This window comes from Euprymna scolopes, chromosome 24 (assembly GCF_053919585.1).
Source record: "Euprymna scolopes isolate OS-2025 chromosome 24, ASM5391958v1, whole genome shotgun sequence".
NCBI lineage: Eukaryota > Metazoa > Mollusca > Cephalopoda > Sepiida > Sepiolidae > Euprymna > Euprymna scolopes.
The window spans coordinates 38,996,293-39,016,498 of record NC_136505.1 but is presented as its reverse complement, the minus strand read 5'-3'; the positions used below and the strand labels follow the sequence as shown (position 1 = coordinate 39,016,498).

The 20,206-nt window shown below is 35.4% G+C and overlaps 1 protein-coding gene across 3 annotated transcripts in view; it reads right to left on the bottom strand.

The window, feature by feature from the left end:
- Window positions 1-20,206, bottom strand: part of LOC145246660 (annexin A6-like) — a 143,609-nt gene that overhangs the window by 58,927 nt on the left and 64,476 nt on the right. For all 3 annotated transcript variants that reach the window (XM_080108371.1, XM_080108369.1, XM_080108370.1), the window contains exons 14-16: window positions 15,656-15,746; window positions 11,830-12,156; window positions 2,120-2,301 (exon numbers count right to left, since the gene is read on the bottom strand). In XM_080108371.1, the coding sequence (XP_079964497.1) occupies window positions 2,120-2,301; window positions 11,830-12,156; window positions 15,656-15,746 (600 nt within the window). The remainder of the gene's footprint in view (window positions 1-2,119; window positions 2,302-11,829; window positions 12,157-15,655; window positions 15,747-20,206) is intronic.

The following is a 20,206-nucleotide window of genomic DNA, read 5'->3' as shown; positions in this document are numbered from 1 at the left end:
CCCTACATAATATCTCTACAAATTTTGCCCCAGATAGTAGCCCCTTACATCCAAGTAGCATTGTGTAATGTGAACAGACATCTTGCTGCTCAACTCCCTACATAATATCTCTACAAATTTTGCCCCAGATAGTAGCCCCTTACATCCAAGTAGCATTGTGTAATGTGAACAGACATCTTGCTGCTCAACTCCCTACATAATATCTCTACAAATTTTGCCCCAGATAGTAGCCCCTTACATCCAAGTAGCATTGTGTAATGTGAACAGACATCTTGCTGCTCAACTCCCTACATAATATCTCTACCAATCTTGCCCCAGATAGTAGCCCCTTACATCCAAGTAGCATTGTGTAATGTGAACAGACATCTTGCTGCTCAACTCCCTACATAATATCTCTACAAATCTTGCCCCAGATAGTAGCCCCTTACATCCAAGTAGCATTGTGTAATGTGAACAGACATCTTGCTGCTCAACTCCCTACATAATATCTCTACAAATCTTGCCCCAGATAGTAGCCCCTTACATCCAAGTAGCATTGTGTAATGTGAACAGACATCTTGCTGCTCAACTCCCTACATAATATCTCTACAAATTTTGCCCCAGATAGTAGCCCCTTACATCCAAGTAGCATTGTGTAATGTGAACAGACATCTTGCTGCTCAACTCCCTACATAATATCTCTACAAATTTTGCCCGAGATAGTAGCCCCTTACATCCAAGTAGCATTGTGTAATGTGAACAGACATCTTGCTGCTCAACTCCCTACATAATATCTCTACAAATCTTGCCCCAGATAGTAGCCCCTTACATCCAAGTAGCATTGTGTAATGTGAACAGACATCTTGCTGCTCAACTCCCTACATAATATCTCTACAAATCTTGCCCCAGATAGTAGCCCCTTACATCCAAGTAGCATTGTGTAATGTGAACAGACATCTTGCTGCTCAACTCCCTACATAATATCTCTACAAATCTTGCCCCAGATAGTAGCCCCTTACATCCAAGTAGCATTGTGTAATGTGAACAGACATCTTGCTGCTCAACTCCCTACATAATATCTCTACAAATTTTGCCCCAGATAGTAGCCCCTTACATCCAAGTAGCATTGTGTAATGTGAACAGACATCTTGCTGCTCAACTCCCTACATAATATCTCTACAAATTTTGCCCCAGATAGTAGCCCCTTACATCCAAGTAGCATTGTGTAATGTGAACAGACATCTTGCTGCTCAACTCCCTACATAATATCTCTACAAATTTTGCCCCAGATAGTAGCCCCTTACATCCAAGTAGCATTGTGTAATGTGAACAGACATCTTGCTGCTCAACTCCCTACATAATATCTCTACAAATTTTGCCCCAGATAGTAGCCCCTTACATCCAAGTAGCATTGTGTAATGTGAACAGACATCTTGCTGCTCAACTCCCTACATAATATCTCTACAAATTTTGCCCCAGATAGTAGCCCCTTACATCCAAGTAGCATTGTGTAATGTGAACAGACATCTTGCTGCTCAACTCCCTACATAATATCTCTACAAATCTTGCCCCAGATAGTAGCCCCTTACATCCAAGTAGCATTGTGTAATGTTAACAGACATCTTGCTGCTCAACTCCCTACATAATATCTCTACAAATATTGCCTCAGATAGTAGCCCCTTACATCCAAGTAGCATTGTGTAATGTGAACAGACATCTTGCTGCTCAACTCCCTACATAATATCTCTACAAATTTTGCCCCAGATAGTAGCCCCTTACATCCAAGTAGCATTGTGTAATGTGAACAGACATCTTGCTGCTCAACTCCCTACATAATATCTCTACAAATTTTGCCCCAGATAGTAGCCCCTTACATCCAAGTAGCATTGTGTAATGTGAACAGACATCTTGCTGCTCAACTCCCTACATAATATCTCTACAAATTTTGCCCCAGATAGTAGCCCCTTACATCCAAGTAGCATTGTGTAATGTGAACAGACATCTTGCTGCTCAACTCCCTACATAATATCTCTACAAATTTTGCCCCAGATAGTAGCCCCTTACATCCAAGTAGCATTGTGCCTTGTTTGGAGTGAAAAGCAATAAAAAAAAATTTTTTTTTTTAAATCATGTTACTTACAGACACCCAATCTTCAAGTGGCTGTTTTGTTATCGTCAAGAATTCTTCTTTGATTTGTACCAAGTCTATTTCACACCGGGATACAATGATACGGACTAGTGCACTGTCGTCCGTTCCAGCCCCTTTCATTGCCTTCTGCAACTGTTGAGCAAAGTAGTTGGCTTTATTTTTCACACAACGGACTGGAAAACAAATAACAAATTGCAGTTTCACAATAAAATTTTAAAACTTTTAACGCATAAAAGTACAAAGAATTAGTAGAATCATTGAAAGGAATCCAAATTGGTTAAAAAGAAGAAAAATGGGTTCTTGATGATATTTATGAGATTAGATATTTTTATTGACATTATAGTTCGCCTAACAAGTGAGATAATGTGTAATTATTTCCACAATCAGCCAACACCACAACCAACACAAACCATGGAAGCATCAGACTGGAAGCCTTAGGTACGAATTTAATCTTCCTTTGGGCTCATCAATGGGACAAATAACTTGAGTCCAGGTTTTCCAGTTTGTGGCTTTCATGCTTTGTGTGGGATGCGGCATTGTTTGATTGTACGTGTGTGAGTATGATTTAAAAACAATGAATACATTTAAAAACTATACATACATATTCCAAAGACAAACCAGTGGTTTCATTGCATCGGAACAATCTTCTGTGGTTAACTAAAAGCCTATACAAATGATCAGCATCATTTGGAAAGAGAAAAAATATGATACTAATGATTTGTATAGGATTTTTGTCAACCACAGAAAATTGTTCCTATCCAATGAAACCGCTAGTTTGTCTTTGGAATATGTATGTATAGTTTTGAAATAAATATTTGTATTTAGCTCTCACATTTGTGATCGAACACTTTATTTGAGTTTTTTCATCACATTCTGACACCCTATATATATATATACACACACACACACATATATATATATATATATATATATATATATATATATATATATATATATACTAGCAAAAGTATATATATATATATATATATATATATATACTAGCAAAAGTACTCGTTGTTGACTGGGTTCAAAAACAGACTACAGAAAATGGACTCTGATTTATTAAAGTATGATAGGTTATGAAAAGGAAGGGTTGTAAAGAGATAGCTTCGAATTTGGGGGTATCAAAACCAAAGCAAAATATGATGAAAGTAAAAATAAAATAGATAAACCCCATAATTTATTATACCATATCTGTTCACACTGAAACACTTATCACAATATTCTGTGGATCTATATTAAAAAACCTTGTTAAACTTATTGACATATTTCCATTCTATGAAGGTCAGGTGCGAACGAACACCCCATAATTTTATTATACCATATTTCTTCAAACTGAAACATAATTATCAAAGTATACTTACGCAGATAGATATGAAAAGTCTTTATTAAAGTTTGTGCCTATTTCCATTCCATGGAGGCCAGGCGCGAATGCAGACCCCATAATTTTATCATACCATCCCTATTTAGGTTAAAACATACTTATCAAAGTATTCTTATGTACATCTATATCAAAAACACTTGTAAACTTTTTTTTTAATTTTTAAATTTTTTACTTCCATACTTTGTGGACCAGGCGCGAACGCAGACCCCACAATTTTAATGAACCACCGTTCTGCCAGATCAAACATACCCATCCCTGTGTCTCGATACATCTTCTATCATTATATGTAATCAGTTTTTTTTTAAATAGTCAACCATATAGGAGCCTATTCGTGACCACACACACACACACACACACACACACACACACACACACACACACACACACACACACACACACATTCAGCTTTATATTATAGATATATGCCTTGAAAACTATATAAAAAATTTTTAAATTTAATTTTTAAACCTTCATTGGAAAATTATTTTGTCGGTAAGTCATTTAATCTCCTGCAATCACTAAATCAACTTGTTTTTCTCAAACTCACAATAGTTCTAAGTTTTCAGGAATCATCAGTTGTTTACCGTGAAACACTGTTTTGGGAATTTAAAAATATAAATAGATAACAAAGCAGCTACACTCCAAATTCCAAGAAGTTATTCGTCTTTCCATTTACTTCTTTCAACATATCAAAACGTCCACTTTTGACAGCACCAGTTTCGTAGTGCAAGAAACAATCATATAGTTATTATGTCAATTTTTAATATTTTCTTTTGGAAGTTAAAAAGTTTGTACTTTTCTCAATAGTCAGTGCAAAAATACTAAAAATTGACATGATAATTATATTATTATTTCTGTGCTACGAACCAGGGGTGTCAAAAGTGGATGCTTTGACATGTTGAAAGAAATAAACGGTAAGATGAATAAGATCTTTAAATTTGGAATATAGATGTTTTATCATCTATTTCTTTTTGATCTGTAGTTAAATATAACAAACATCGACCCTTATAAATAAAAGGATCTGTATAAATAAAGGGTGAAATATAATTGAAAATGCATATTTTTTATTTGTATATATATATATATAAAATATATTTTAGTCATCGACATACAGACCTGTTTCGTTGTATCACAACTCATCAGTGCCGCTAGACTAACACCTCTCCCAAGCCGAGGATCGAACCTAGAACCGTCGTGATGACAGTCGGCAGTCCTATCCCCTTGACTACGGAATCGGTGGCCGAAATTAACTTGTCAGAACGATTATTTAAATAAACATTCGTCTGCTACTCGTAGAGGGCTCAAACGTTTGTTTGTAAACAAATCGCGAGCTTCGCATTATTTCAGCTAAATTAAGTAGCGAGTAAGATAATTTACAAGAGTGCTCTACCAAAGAGGGGAGCTTTATAAAATATATTTTAGTCATCGACATACAGACCTGTTTCGTTGTATCACAACTCATCAGTGCCGCTAGACTAACACCTCTCCCAAGCCGAGGATCGAACCTAGAACCGTCGTGATGACAGTCGGCAGTCCTATCCCCTTGACTACGGAATCGGTGGCCGAAATTAACTTGTCAGAACGATTATTTAAATAAACATTCGTCTGCTACTCGTAGAGGGCTCAAACGTTTGTTTGTAAACAAATCGCGAGCTTCGCATTATTTCAGCTAAATTAAGTAGCGAGTAAGATAATTTACAAGAGTGCTCTACCAAAGAGGGGAGCTTTATAAAATATATTTTAGTCATCGACATACAGACCTGTTTCGTTGTATCACAACTCATCAGTGCCGCTAGACTAACACCTCTCCCAAGCCGAGGATCGAACCTAGAACCGTCGTGATGACAGTCGGCAGTCCTATCCCCTTGACTACGGAATCGGTGGCCGAAATTAACTTGTCAGAACGATTATTTAAATAAACATTCGTCTGCTACTCGTAGAGGGCTCAAACGTTTGTTTGTAAACAAATCGCGAGCTTCGCATTATTTCAGCTAAATTAAGTAGCGAGTAAGATAATTTACAAGAGTGCTCTACCAAAGAGGGGAGCTTTATAAAATATATTTTAGTCATCGACATACAGACCTGTTTCGTTGTATCACAACTCATCAGTGCCGCTAGACTAACACCTCTCCCAAGCCGAGGATCGAACCTAGAACCGTCGTGATGACAGTCGGCAGTCCTATCCCCTTGACTACGGAATCGGTGGCCGAAATTAACTTGTCAGAACGATTATTTAAATAAACATTCGTCTGCTACTCGTAGAGGGCTCAAACGTTTGTTTGTAAACAAATCGCGAGCTTCGCATTATTTCAGCTAAATTAAGTAGCGAGTAAGATAATTTACAAGAGTGCTCTACCAAAGAGGGGAGCTTTATAAAATATATTTTAGTCATCGACATACAGACCTGTTTCGTTGTATCACAACTCATCAGTGCCGCTAGACTAACACCTCTCCCAAGCCGAGGATCGAACCTAGAACCGTCGTGATGACAGTCGGCAGTCCTATCCCCTTGACTACGGAATCGGTGGCCGAAATTAACTTGTCAGAACGATTATTTAAATAAACATTCGTCTGCTACTCGTAGAGGGCTCAAACGTTTGTTTGTAAACAAATCGCGAGCTTCGCATTATTTCAGCTAAATTAAGTAGCGAGTAAGATAATTTACAAGAGTGCTCTACCAAAGAGGGGAGCTTTATAAAATATATTTTAGTCATCGACATACAGACCTGTTTCGTTGTATCACAACTCATCAGTGCCGCTAGACTAACACCTCTCCCAAGCCGAGGATCGAACCTAGAACCGTCGTGATGACAGTCGGCAGTCCTATCCCCTTGACTACGGAATCGGTGGCCGAAATTAACTTGTCAGAACGATTATTTAAATAAACATTCGTCTGCTACTCGTAGAGGGCTCAAACGTTTGTTTGTAAACAAATCGCGAGCTTCGCATTATTTCAGCTAAATTAAGTAGCGAGTAAGATAATTTACAAGAGTGCTCTACCAAAGAGGGGAGCTTTATAAAATATATTTTAGTCATCGACATACAGACCTGTTTCGTTGTATCACAACTCATCAGTGCCGCTAGACTAACACCTCTCCCAAGCCGAGGATCGAACCTAGAACCGTCGTGATGACAGTCGGCAGTCCTATCCCCTTGACTACGGAATCGGTGGCCGAAATTAACTTGTCAGAACGATTATTTAAATAAACATTCGTCTGCTACTCGTAGAGGGCTCAAACGTTTGTTTGTAAACAAATCGCGAGCTTCGCATTATTTCAGCTAAATTAAGTAGCGAGTAAGATAATTTACAAGAGTGCTCTACCAAAGAGGGGAGCTTTATAAAATATATTTTAGTCATCGACATACAGACCTGTTTCGTTGTATCACAACTCATCAGTGCCGCTAGACTAACACCTCTCCCAAGCCGAGGATCGAACCTAGAACCGTCGTGATGACAGTCGGCAGTCCTATCCCCTTGACTACGGAATCGGTGGCCGAAATTAACTTGTCAGAACGATTATTTAAATAAACATTCGTCTGCTACTCGTAGAGGGCTCAAACGTTTGTTTGTAAACAAATCGCGAGCTTCGCATTATTTCAGCTAAATTAAGTAGCGAGTAAGATAATTTACAAGAGTGCTCTACCAAAGAGGGGAGCTTTATAAAATATATTTTAGTCATCGACATACAGACCTGTTTCGTTGTATCACAACTCATCAGTGCCGCTAGACTAACACCTCTCCCAAGCCGAGGATCGAACCTAGAACCGTCGTGATGACAGTCGGCAGTCCTATCCCCTTGACTACGGAATCGGTGGCCGAAATTAACTTGTCAGAACGATTATTTAAATAAACATTCGTCTGCTACTCGTAGAGGGCTCAAACGTTTGTTTGTAAACAAATCGCGAGCTTCGCATTATTTCAGCTAAATTAAGTAGCGAGTAAGATAATTTACAAGAGTGCTCTACCAAAGAGGGGAGCTTTATAAAATATATTTTAGTCATCGACATACAGACCTGTTTCGTTGTATCACAACTCATCAGTGCCGCTAGACTAACACCTCTCCCAAGCCGAGGATCGAACCTAGAACCGTCGTGATGACAGTCGGCAGTCCTATCCCCTTGACTACGGAATCGGTGGCCGAAATTAACTTGTCAGAACGATTATTTAAATAAACATTCGTCTGCTACTCGTAGAGGGCTCAAACGTTTGTTTGTAAACAAATCGCGAGCTTCGCATTATTTCAGCTAAATTAAGTAGCGAGTAAGATAATTTACAAGAGTGCTCTACCAAAGAGGGGAGCTTTATAAAATATATTTTAGTCATCGACATACAGACCTGTTTCGTTGTATCACAACTCATCAGTGCCGCTAGACTAACACCTCTCCCAAGCCGAGGATCGAACCTAGAACCGTCGTGATGACAGTCGGCAGTCCTATCCCCTTGACTACGGAATCGGTGGCCGAAATTAACTTGTCAGAACGATTATTTAAATAAACATTCGTCTGCTACTCGTAGAGGGCTCAAACGTTTGTTTGTAAACAAATCGCGAGCTTCGCATTATTTCAGCTAAATTAAGTAGCGAGTAAGATAATTTACAAGAGTGCTCTACCAAAGAGGGGAGCTTTATAAAATATATTTTAGTCATCGACATACAGACCTGTTTCGTTGTATCACAACTCATCAGTGCCGCTAGACTAACACCTCTCCCAAGCCGAGGATCGAACCTAGAACCGTCGTGATGACAGTCGGCAGTCCTATCCCCTTGACTACGGAATCGGTGGCCGAAATTAACTTGTCAGAACGATTATTTAAATAAACATTCGTCTGCTACTCGTAGAGGGCTCAAACGTTTGTTTGTAAACAAATCGCGAGCTTCGCATTATTTCAGCTAAATTAAGTAGCGAGTAAGATAATTTACAAGAGTGCTCTACCAAAGAGGGGAGCTTTATAAAATATATTTTAGTCATCGACATACAGACCTGTTTCGTTGTATCACAACTCATCAGTGCCGCTAGACTAACACCTCTCCCAAGCCGAGGATCGAACCTAGAACCGTCGTGATGACAGTCGGCAGTCCTATCCCCTTGACTACGGAATCGGTGGCCGAAATTAACTTGTCAGAACGATTATTTAAATAAACATTCGTCTGCTACTCGTAGAGGGCTCAAACGTTTGTTTGTAAACAAATCGCGAGCTTCGCATTATTTCAGCTAAATTAAGTAGCGAGTAAGATAATTTACAAGAGTGCTCTACCAAAGAGGGGAGCTTTATAAAATATATTTTAGTCATCGACATACAGACCTGTTTCGTTGTATCACAACTCATGGTGGAATGATAAATTTTTCACCCTAAAGAAAACAACACTACAGCTTTATTTTAAAACTTTTATTGAAAAAATCAATTCAGTAACTTGATTATGTAATAGAGCTGACATGTATTCAATGTAACCGCCTTTAGCCTAAATTACTGCCTTGGTTTGGGTTCGGAACTGGGAGCATGCCTTTTCCACAAGTACCGGCGGGAGCTTGGCGAATATTCAGCGGGTGGCAGCGATCAGGCTGACTTTGGTGGTGTGAGAGGTCATGTAAATGATGTTCTTGACGTATGACCAAACGAAGTAGTCCAGCGGGTTTAGGTCAATAGGAGAGAAGAGGGGCCAGTGTGAAAAGGGTACAAAGTTGTAGCACTCCTTCTGAAGCAAAGCCTGTGTCTCTTTGGACTTGTGTCCCGGTGTCAAGTCCTGCTGCTACATCCAGGGTCTGCCAGCGGCCACCTGATTGCACCAGGGGATCACCACACTCTTCAGCACATCCAGGTACACTTTGGTGTTGATTTCTAAGCTGACTTCGAAGATGTGAGGTGGCATGATATGACCCTCACTTGAAACCACATGAAAGACCTTCACCATTGAACCGTCCAAATTTGTATTTTGAGGGTGCTGACAATGGTCCTGTTGTAATAACTTGGATCAGTAGAAAGCATGAGTTGTACAGTGGCTCATCTTCGATCTTGCCTGTTGAACATTGTGTCACTTTCAGACATGATAGAAGGCTCCTATCGCTCTTAGAATTTGTACACAACTAGCCAACTAGTAAATGGTCTGTAACGAAAACAAAAGGAAATGGAATCACATCTTTTCTAGTGAGACAATTTTATCATTCCACCCTGTAATAGATGGTCTGTAACAAAAACGGAAAGCCTGTTTTCATCAAACGGAAATGGAATCATGTCATCTTTTTTAGAATGACAATTTTATCATTCCACCCTATATATATATATATATATATATATATATATATATATATATATATATATATATATATATATATATATATATCGTTAGTAAATAATTCCAGTATGATAAAATATTTATAACATTCATATTATTTCATTAGTTGTAGGGTACATCTTACACATGTTTCGTTGAATGGTAAAGATTGACCAAACAACTCATCAGAGACCCATATAAATCAATGAGAAAAATAGTTTGTTTTTTATATATATATATTCAATAGAAAAACTTAAATGTATAGAAATTCAATGGAAAAAGTTAAAATAAAATGATTTAAAATCTAAAATCTATTTTAGCTAAAATATTAGACAAAAATAAATAATGAATGAAATGATGGATTAATAAACGTAATTCAATTTTTATTTTCATCATCAATTTTCTTGTTTGTTAATTGCTCTATCTAATATATTAAGCTTTTTTTCTCTTCAGAGGAAATAATGAACAAAATAAAAGTGTAGAATTACGATAAAAAATTGAAAACTTATCAGAGCATCTTAGAATACCACGTTCACATGTAACAAAATTGCTGACTTCTCTCACTCTCCCTTTGAGCCATGTGACATCACATGCGTTTCTATCAATTCATATAGACCCAGCAATTCTAACCACGTGTTCAGAAAGCTGACCTAGACTGAACTTTAATTTCTTGTTGTTAACCAATTAAAGTATTATTTGGAATACTGTTCTCATCCTGAGTGTTATTTACATAATGTTTCGACCAATGAAACTGCTGATATACTTCAAATATATCTTGTCAAACTCAGGAATCTGTATAGAAGTTTGAACAGAACCCTTTATTTAATCCATAGCATGCTTTCATTCTGTCAGCTATGACCAGGTAAAACTGAGTATCACCCGCACTGAGGATTGAACCTCCAACCTACAGAAGACTGCTACAACTGAATTTTGCCGAGTATTTTATGCGGACAATTCTAGTATGAATTTTAGAAGCCTTAAAGCGATTAGTTTTTAGATGTATCATCTTACTATTTAACACTATAAACCTCTACTGATTACTATATATATATATATATATATATATATATATATATATATATATATTGACGCACCGCAATAGAGACAGACTCCAAAATATCTATTGCGGTGCGTCAACCTTCTTTGTGCCGGCAAAAAGAAACATCAAACGCATTGTTTCTCTTTGGGGAACTTTGAATCTTTTTTCCCGCTTTTTTTTTTTTCCTCCCTCGTTGTGTCAATATTTTAATCGTTTTTAAACGTTAATAAATTTATTTTAGTGTCCCCGTACTTTTGGCACATTTAATAAGTTCCCCATTAGAACTCTTTATTTTTCGACACAATATTATTTTGTTCGCTATCGATTTTCTCCTGACGAGATGATAGCCGAAAGAGCTCTCGAGAAACTTCCGCTTATTATTTTTAAAACTATATATAAATTCTGTACCTCTAAACATTTATATATATATATATATATATATATATATATATATATATATATATATATATATATATATATTGGCCAAATTGTTGTGTAAATAACACTCAAAATGAGAACAGTAATCCAAATAATGTAAACTATCAATCTTCATCTAAAATTTTCTGTTTAGTTTACATACTAGTGGGTTGACTCACCCAATATTTAACACTGTGAGATGAATGTTCAAAAAACATGGTCCCATGATCCATCCATCCAGCGCGGCTGCAGCTGAGATTGAACTCATTATACGAATGTGTAGTGTAATTAAAATCTTGTCGATAGCTAAATACTTCATGCTTCACCAGAGCTATCAAGAGTATTTTTTATCATGATACCATCACTAGATGGGTTGCCTACCACGGCTTAAGAGAGTCCCATCTACTCTCGAGAGAAGGATAGACCATGCCAGTTTCTCAACCTGGTATTTTACAGCGCCTTACCTTCCCAAATAGTAACCCATCTGGTACTGGTCAGGCTCAATGTTGCTTAACTTTATACGGTGACATACGAGATCTTGTGAAATCTCATGATATATAACTGAAAAGAAGAGAAATGAAAAACGATTTACCTATAGTAAGTGTGCCACGGAGAAAATCTCCGGAGAGTTCACTCTTTAGAACTTTTTCAATGTCTTTTTTTGATAGTTTCGCATATTCTTCAAAAACTGCCCTTAATTGAGGAAAACTGCGGGTGACAAGAATTGTGTGAAACTTGGATTCATCAGTTCCCCATTGTTTTTCTCCGGCTTCAAATAAAGCTTTGGCATCACGAACCGCTTGATTTCTATCAATTTCTGTACTTTCACTTCGGTTTGCTGACACCATGGACACTAAAAGACGCTTCAGGTAACCAGAGGTCTCTGAAATCACATCCTTTTCCAAATCTCGATTGAAAACTGAAACAAAAACGAATAACAATTATTGATACTGGCAAATATATACGATCTCTCTAGCCAGAAAATGTAAATTTTGATTTCAACCTAAGCGAAATCAATTAGTTGAATAAGATATATATTACATTCATAAAATGAAACATAAAACTACAAAAAACATTCCCACAATATTATAGCTACTAGATGTAAGGGCGCATAATGTGGGCTATATTTAATTTAATTTAGTTTTAAGCAAAGAGGATAAAGAGGAGGTGGAAGCCCTTCATGAAATTCATAAACACTTTGAAGTCCAGCAATAACCAAGCTCTCTCTGATTCCCTCTTTAGCACGTGGTGTAATGGGGAAAAAGGTGACTAGTTAATTTTAATGTATCTAAAACCAAGCTCTCTTTTTTCATTGTCAACACTCTGACCCCCATCACACCACAACTGAAATTGGGGAAGCACCATGTTCTGACAAGCTTCTGAGACTGATCTTCAGTCTTGATTTGAAATGGAACACTTACATCAAATCCATAGTTGGATCATTCTACCGTTCCAGTAGATATCTCACTGCTGATGCAATCCTCTACCTGTACAAGAGTCCTAGGATGGACTACTGTTGCCACATCTGGGCAGAAGCTGCCTTGATAGAGTTGAAAACCGGCTCTGAAACCTGATAAGTGATGCCCTTTTCTCTTCCCTGCAATCTCTTTTCAACAGAAAAGACGCTTCGAACCTGTCTCTGTTCTATCATTATTTTTATGTCAAATGCTTGTCTGAGCTCCAATCTATTTATTTGTTTATTTTCTATTGTTTTTGTTAGTTTATTATTAAACTGTAGAAGAGAAATAGCAAATAACTGTGTTCATAAGATAAAATTTACTCTAGGATAGCGATACAAAATAGTTTTAAAACTAACAAAAACAATAGAAAATAAACAAATTAAATAAACATGAATATACATAAACGATCACACATATATGTATGTATGTATGTATATATATATATATATATATATATATATATATATATATATATATATGTGCATATATGTATGTACACATATATATATATTTATATATAAACTAACAATAAAAAAAAACAAAAAACACTAACCTAGTTTTAAAACAGATCCTTTGTCCGATAAAATGCATGCCCATTGGCTGATAGGAAGGGCGCGGTGGATATATATATATATATATATATATATATATATATATATATATATATATATATATATATATAGTCTTGGAAGTTTTTTAACCTTGAAAACTATATAAAACATTTATTATTTAATTTTTAGATTTTTTTATCATTAGTTGGAAAACTATTTAGTCAGAAAGTCATTTAATCATTTGCAATCACTGTGTAAACTTGCTCTCTCGAATTCACAATAGTCCTAATGTTATTTAAGGGATCATCAGTTGTCCACCATGAAACACTGTTCCAGGGATTTCAAAATAAAACAGTATATTAAATCATGGCTCCCCAGCAGTGCTGATCAAACACCATCTTCCTTAATTACAAAAACAAAAAATTTGTTTTTTGTTCCAAATATTGGATCTAGTTTCTTGCTCCAAATTAATTTTGCTAACCTATTCATCCTATCAAAAAATGTCTTCCTAACCTGTGACACTCGTCTTTGTCTTCAAATTCAAAATGGATATATTTTTTTAATTTACCAGTCTGTTGTATTTTTATGATTCAGATGAATCCATTATACTACTTATCACTCCCTATATACGGCATAATCTTGTTGACACACTGGTTCTCATCAGATCACCAAAGTTAGGCAATGTTGAGCCTGGTTAGTACTAGATGGGTGACCATTTCTATAGTCAGTCAAAGACTTAAGGAGCCTGTGTTTTTTTTTTTTTAATTTATCACCTCCTACTATTATTAGTATTTCATTTATATATTTAGATTCTTATTTACTTATTAAAAATAAATAAAAGTTCAAAATATTCATATATATATAAAAAATATTTTGTATACATTACTAATGTAGTGTATATGAAGGATTGACTGTTAATAACAATCTTCCTTTCAAAAACATTATATGGAACTGATGTCATCGCAAGCAATTTAATTCAATCCAAACAACAAACAAAATGATTTCCCCTCCAGTTTCAGTGTAATGCATTTTCTTTGCGATGCGCCTCGGCTCCATTGTTATGACTGTGTTGATGGCCTCCAAATCCCCTTTTATCTTGGAAAAAAGTAAAAAGGTAAGAGGAGAAAGATCAGGTGACTAGGGTGATTGTTCCAATATGGTGATGCTCTTGCTGACTGAGGAACTACTGGATTCCGAGGTGTATTGTTATGGTGAAGAAGAAGAAGAAGAAGAAGAAGAAGAAGAAGAAGACAAATAAGTTGAAAAAGAAGAAGAAGAAAACAAAGAAGTTGAAGAAGAAGAAGACAAAGAAGTTGAAGAAGAAGAAGAAGACAAATAAGTTGAAAAAGAAGAAAACAAAGAAGTTGAAAAAGAAGAAGAAAACAAAGTTGAAGAAGAAGAAAAAGAAGACAAAGAAGTTGAAGAAGAAGACGAAGAAGTTGAAGAAGTGTGAACAAAAGATTTCAGAAAGCTAAAATTAAAATTATATACTTCCAAGACAGATGATAACACACTCTGCTAATCTCTCTTTCGCCTATTGCTCACACAGCACATCCAGTTTCATTACTTTTTAGACTGACATTATCTATATATCTATAAAAGTGAACGTGTCTGTGTGTGTGTCTGTGTGTCTGTCTGTCTGTGTACATTTCCCTACGCAATAACTGTCAATTTTTAGTCTATAGACTCGAAATTTGAAATACCGGGTACTGAGATTTGGGAAAATTGATGTGACGGGTGTCAGCCAGAAATTTGGCTGTTAAGGGGTCTAATTTCAACGATTTGACCTTTAAGAACTCTACCAAACTCCTCCGACAATTTTGGGTCTAGACACTTGAAATTTTAGATATAGGTTCCTTGAACCTGGATCTAACTTAATAAAGTGATTTGAGCCCGAAACTATAAATTTTAAGGGGTCATAATAGGGGTCAAAGTTTTTAAAAAATTGACCATTTTTTTGTTTTTTTGCTTTTTTTGCACAGCATACACCTCCAAACACCCGAGCAACGCCGGGCACCCCTGCTAGTATATAATAAAGATGCAAAAATATACTTACTTTTCTGTGGGTATTTATGAAGGATGGTAGCAATGCAGAAAAAGCGGAATGGTGAAAACAATGTATAAAGAAAAGCAATCTAAAGACATTACGCCATTCCAGATATTTTTCATTAATATTTTGCAGTAAATTCCATATGTAAAGATTTTAAATGTGAAAGATCTCTTGAAAAATAAACAGATTTTTGCAAAGATTCGTTATCCAAATGACACCTTTGATTGTTTGTTTATTTGTTCATACTTTCTTTCACCCATTCGGTTTTTCTGCATTGCCACCAGCCTTCATAAATACTCACACACTTGTTTACCAGCAATGCTGCAAGTAAACTACCTCTCCCTTGTCTATACTTACTTTTATTGTATGTCGACACTATCTGTTTAATCTGTGCATTTGAACGTGTGCATAAAATCTCTATTAAAATGTCTTCATCCGTACCAAAATTCTGAAATGAAACAATTATTCTGTATTTATTATTTCACCATCTCGGTAAGTGAGCAGGTGTATTGCCATGGTGAAGAAAAGAACGTGTCAGGGAAAACATGTGACAAACAAAGGCAAAGTTTGCCGAACCCTAAGATTACCCGTATATACAAGGTGATCTTTCTAAAATACCACCTGTGTAATCATTAGAATAACATCCCTATTATAAAATAAACTTTGTGGTTTATTTTATTTCATTCTTTGAATTTTTTTCTGGAAATTGCTTGAGACGAGGCATAAAGCCATTTGATGTAAGGAGCTAACAAGAACGAAAGCTGATTATTGCAAAGACAGAAGATGCCTATTAAGCTTAGTCTTGAAAAAAGATCAAGGCTGTAGGTAGAAGGAAAACAGTGAACAGGAAGAGAGTTCCACAAACTTGCAGTCCTTGGAATGAAGCTACTGGAATAGGAAGCTGTATAACAATGAGGTATTAAAACAATGAATTGATGAAGACCGCTAGACCAACAAATTGAAGAATCTGGAACAAAGGAAGCAGGGAATAGATCAGACAATTCTGAGGAATACATGCTATAATAGCATTTGTAGAAAAAACTGAGACTAGCAACATCACGTCTGTAAAAGAGAGGTTGCAGTAAAGAAAAAAGTGTGAGGCCAATTAAATTACAAACATGTTTCTGCAATTTATCAATGTGGTATCATTTTCGTTTTTAATTTCACCTGCTCTCTGCCCCAAATACCACCCATAAAATCGTTAATAAAATTCACAATCTAACCATATTTATGTTTCTGAATTTTTTAGATGGAAGATTGGTTATTCGCCTAATTTGTATTATTTGGATTCTTTGGACTACTGTTCTCATCTCAAGGACCCATGGTGCACTGGTTAGAGCATTTGGAAAAATCAATTGTAAAAATGATATTCTCCTGAAGGTTGAACGTTCAATTCTCAGTGTGGGCGACTGAAAACTACACTTATGATCTACTTAGGCCCTCCATCCAGTCATGGCTGACAGAACAAGAGCATGCTACCCTCGTGAAGTAAATAAAGGGTTCTATTTGAAATTCTGTCCAAATTCCTGAGTTCAACAGAAACATTCCCAAGTTCGACAAGATACACCTGAAGAAGGTCGGAGGTTACATCAACCACAACATTGTGAAAATAACATTCAAGATGAGAACAGTAGTCCGAAGAATCCAAATAATATAAATAATATGACCAACCGTATTTGGTACAAATAAACTTCAGTCTATACGTTGTGCACCTGACTTGTCCACCAAGTTTCAATCTTAAATATCCAACAGTTTTTGTTTTATTGCCATTGAATGACAGGCAAAATTGTCTATATTTTTGGTGCATCCTTGTTTTTTAACATTACTCTGATTTTGACTGCAACAGAATAATCTGAGGGTGTTTTGATAGAAATTATTTTTTAGATAACCCCATTTATAAAAATCTGGGGTTAAAGCCCAGTGAGTATAAAGCTTATCTAGGAGTATACCTCCTACTTATGAGACAGTCATTAAAATGTTCCTACATTTTATTGAATGAAGATAAACTAATATTAAAAAAAAGAACTGCTAAAGAGTTGTAGTGCAAGTTGACCCAAATTAAATGCCACCCATGGAGTCTTTAATAAAATTCACAATCCTTTCTACTAGCTAACCATATCTGATGTGAATAAACTTTAATCAATGCCTGATTTGTCCATCAAAGTTTAGTTATGAATGTTCAAGAGTCTTTTGGATGGTAATAGTCCTTATCAGTTCAAGAATATACATAGAATTGCTTTTATAGACACTAGCAGGACCTGTGGAAATTCCACAATGGAGTCTTTCATATGTAATATATTGCTACTGGACATTCAGCGTGAATGGAGACACTGCAATATTATTCTAGCCCTTTTGTTAAAACTGTCAAATTATTTAAGTCATCTGGTTAATGTAATGTCAGAATATATCTGGTTATTACGTTCACCTCCAATATTCTTATAGGAGTCTGTGACATATTTCCATTGCATGGACTCCTGGTGCGAATGGAAACTCCATGATATCAATACATCATCTTTAAACACAGCAGATACCTTTGGATCGTAGCCAGAAGACCAAGTAGGTATATTTAAGTTTCATATATGACCCAAAAGCGACATCATTTATTTTATTTATTTTTTTTTTTACATTGTGCCTTCGATGATTGGGAGATCCCAGTTATTAAAAAGAAGGATAGAATGGGGTTAACATACTACGAACATTAAATTAGCATATCTATATACTAATTTAATGTTCGGAGTATGTTATAACCTTCTATCCTCCTTTTTAATAAATAGGATCTCCTGATCAAATAATTTATAATATGGAAACCATGACATGTGTACGTATGTTAAAAGTATTACAGTATTAATATATAGATTCTTTTGGCTAGGAGAAAAGTGTATTATCTGTTTTGATACGACACTTCATTGCCAAATTCTATTTTTACTCAATCAATTAAGCTTAAAACTGTTTTATTTTAAAACTATTTATAAAACCTATTCACCAAGTTATCTCTAAGAGATTTTAAATTCATTTTTTTAAATTTTTATATATATATTTTTTTAATGGAATTCGTTTCATAAGCAGTGGTATGAAGTCACTTGATGTAAGAAGAATTAAAAAAAAAACAGGAGATGATTAACACAAAGAAAGGACATGTCTATTGACCTAAGTCTTGAAAAGACCAAGGCCATAGGTGGGAGGAAAACAGTCAGCTGGAAAACTGCAGTTCTTGGAAAAAAGCTACTGAAACAGGAAAAATGTATTATAACGAGGTATCTGAACAGTGACATAATGAAGACCACTAGACCAATAAGTCAAATGAGCTGAAACAAATGAAGCAGAGAATAAATTAAACAATTCTGAAGAACACATGCCATGATATCTATGAAAACTAAACTCCAGTTACACAAAAATGAATAAATTTGCATTCAGGTATTATTTTAAACTAGTAGGAATCTGCTAAAATTCTAAGATATTTTTTCCATGTTTTATATAAGTTGCTGTTTTTAACAATATTCCTTTTGAAATACTAATTGTCTGTCATAGAAAATGCAGGTTTCTTTTACTATTCACATAGAATCGAAAAAGTTGTCAAAAAAACAAATATATAACAAATGTTATCAAAGGCAAGATAAGTTACTTTTCTATCTAACTGGATAAGTTTTTAGTGTTTTTATTGAATGTAAAATATTTATTCGGTTCGAAAACCATACAATGTTTATTGATATATTTAAAAAAGAAAAATGGCGGTGAGGTCTCTGTTGAACACATTAAGTTTGGGAAAATGAATTCAAACTAAAAAAAAATATGCAAAATACTGTTAGAAACTCACTCAATATATGTCAGGTTATGTCACGGTAACATATACTGTATGATTTTCGAACCGAATAAACATTTTACAATCCAAAACTTATCCAGTTAGGAAGAAAAGTAACTTATCTTGCCTTTGAAAACATTTATTTATTATATATTTGTTTTTTGACAACTTTTTCGAATCTATATGTATAATAAAACAAACCCAAAAATTCCTTATGTAATGTAATGACCCTTTAGGCTGTGATCATAGCGTAGTATCTGTTAACTGTGGCAAGCGGGAGCAATGGTCAAAACATTATTATTACTGTTATTGTATTCTTATTAATTGATTTGAGCGACGGATGGTCGCTGGATCAGTTATTATGATTAGAAGAATAAACAATTAAATTGGGGAAGAAATGATTGATGTGTGAATCGCAAAAGGAATGTGAAAATAGAAAATATATGTAAACATTATTTTGAGTTTTTGAATAAACAAATAACTAGTTGTGGATTAGGTTGGTCTGAGACACGTAATTAGGTGACGTAAGAGAACACGTGATGTAGTTAGTTTTGGAGAGATTCAGAGAGTTGAGGATTGACCACCAGAGCAGACAGATATCTAGACAGGGGTGGACAGACAGCTAGGAGCGGGCTGTAAGAACAGAAAATATAAACTAACTGCAGATCCTGTGAAAACCATTTGAGACAACTGTAATAAATTTATATTATAAAAATATAAAGAGTTGTTTTAATGGTTTCACAAATAAGAACAGATGTCTCAATTAGATGGTGCTGATCGCTTCATGGTTCGTCACGGAGTAGCGGGAAGATACAGAAGAACTCTTCAAGAAAAAAAGGTATGAAGCATATATTATTCTTCTTACATATGAGCTGTAAAAATATCCCGTGTGATAAGTCTGATACAACATGATTCAGTTTACACGTCAATATCATGTCCTCCTGGCTAAACAACATACATACGATTTATACGTTTATTATCTGTCTGTTAAAAGAACAATATCTCACATCTACTAGATAACTCATGACACGTTTTAATATATCATCTCCTCAAATATAAATCAATATACAACACTTAGAGAAACATTAACTCAGGTTTTGTACAATAAT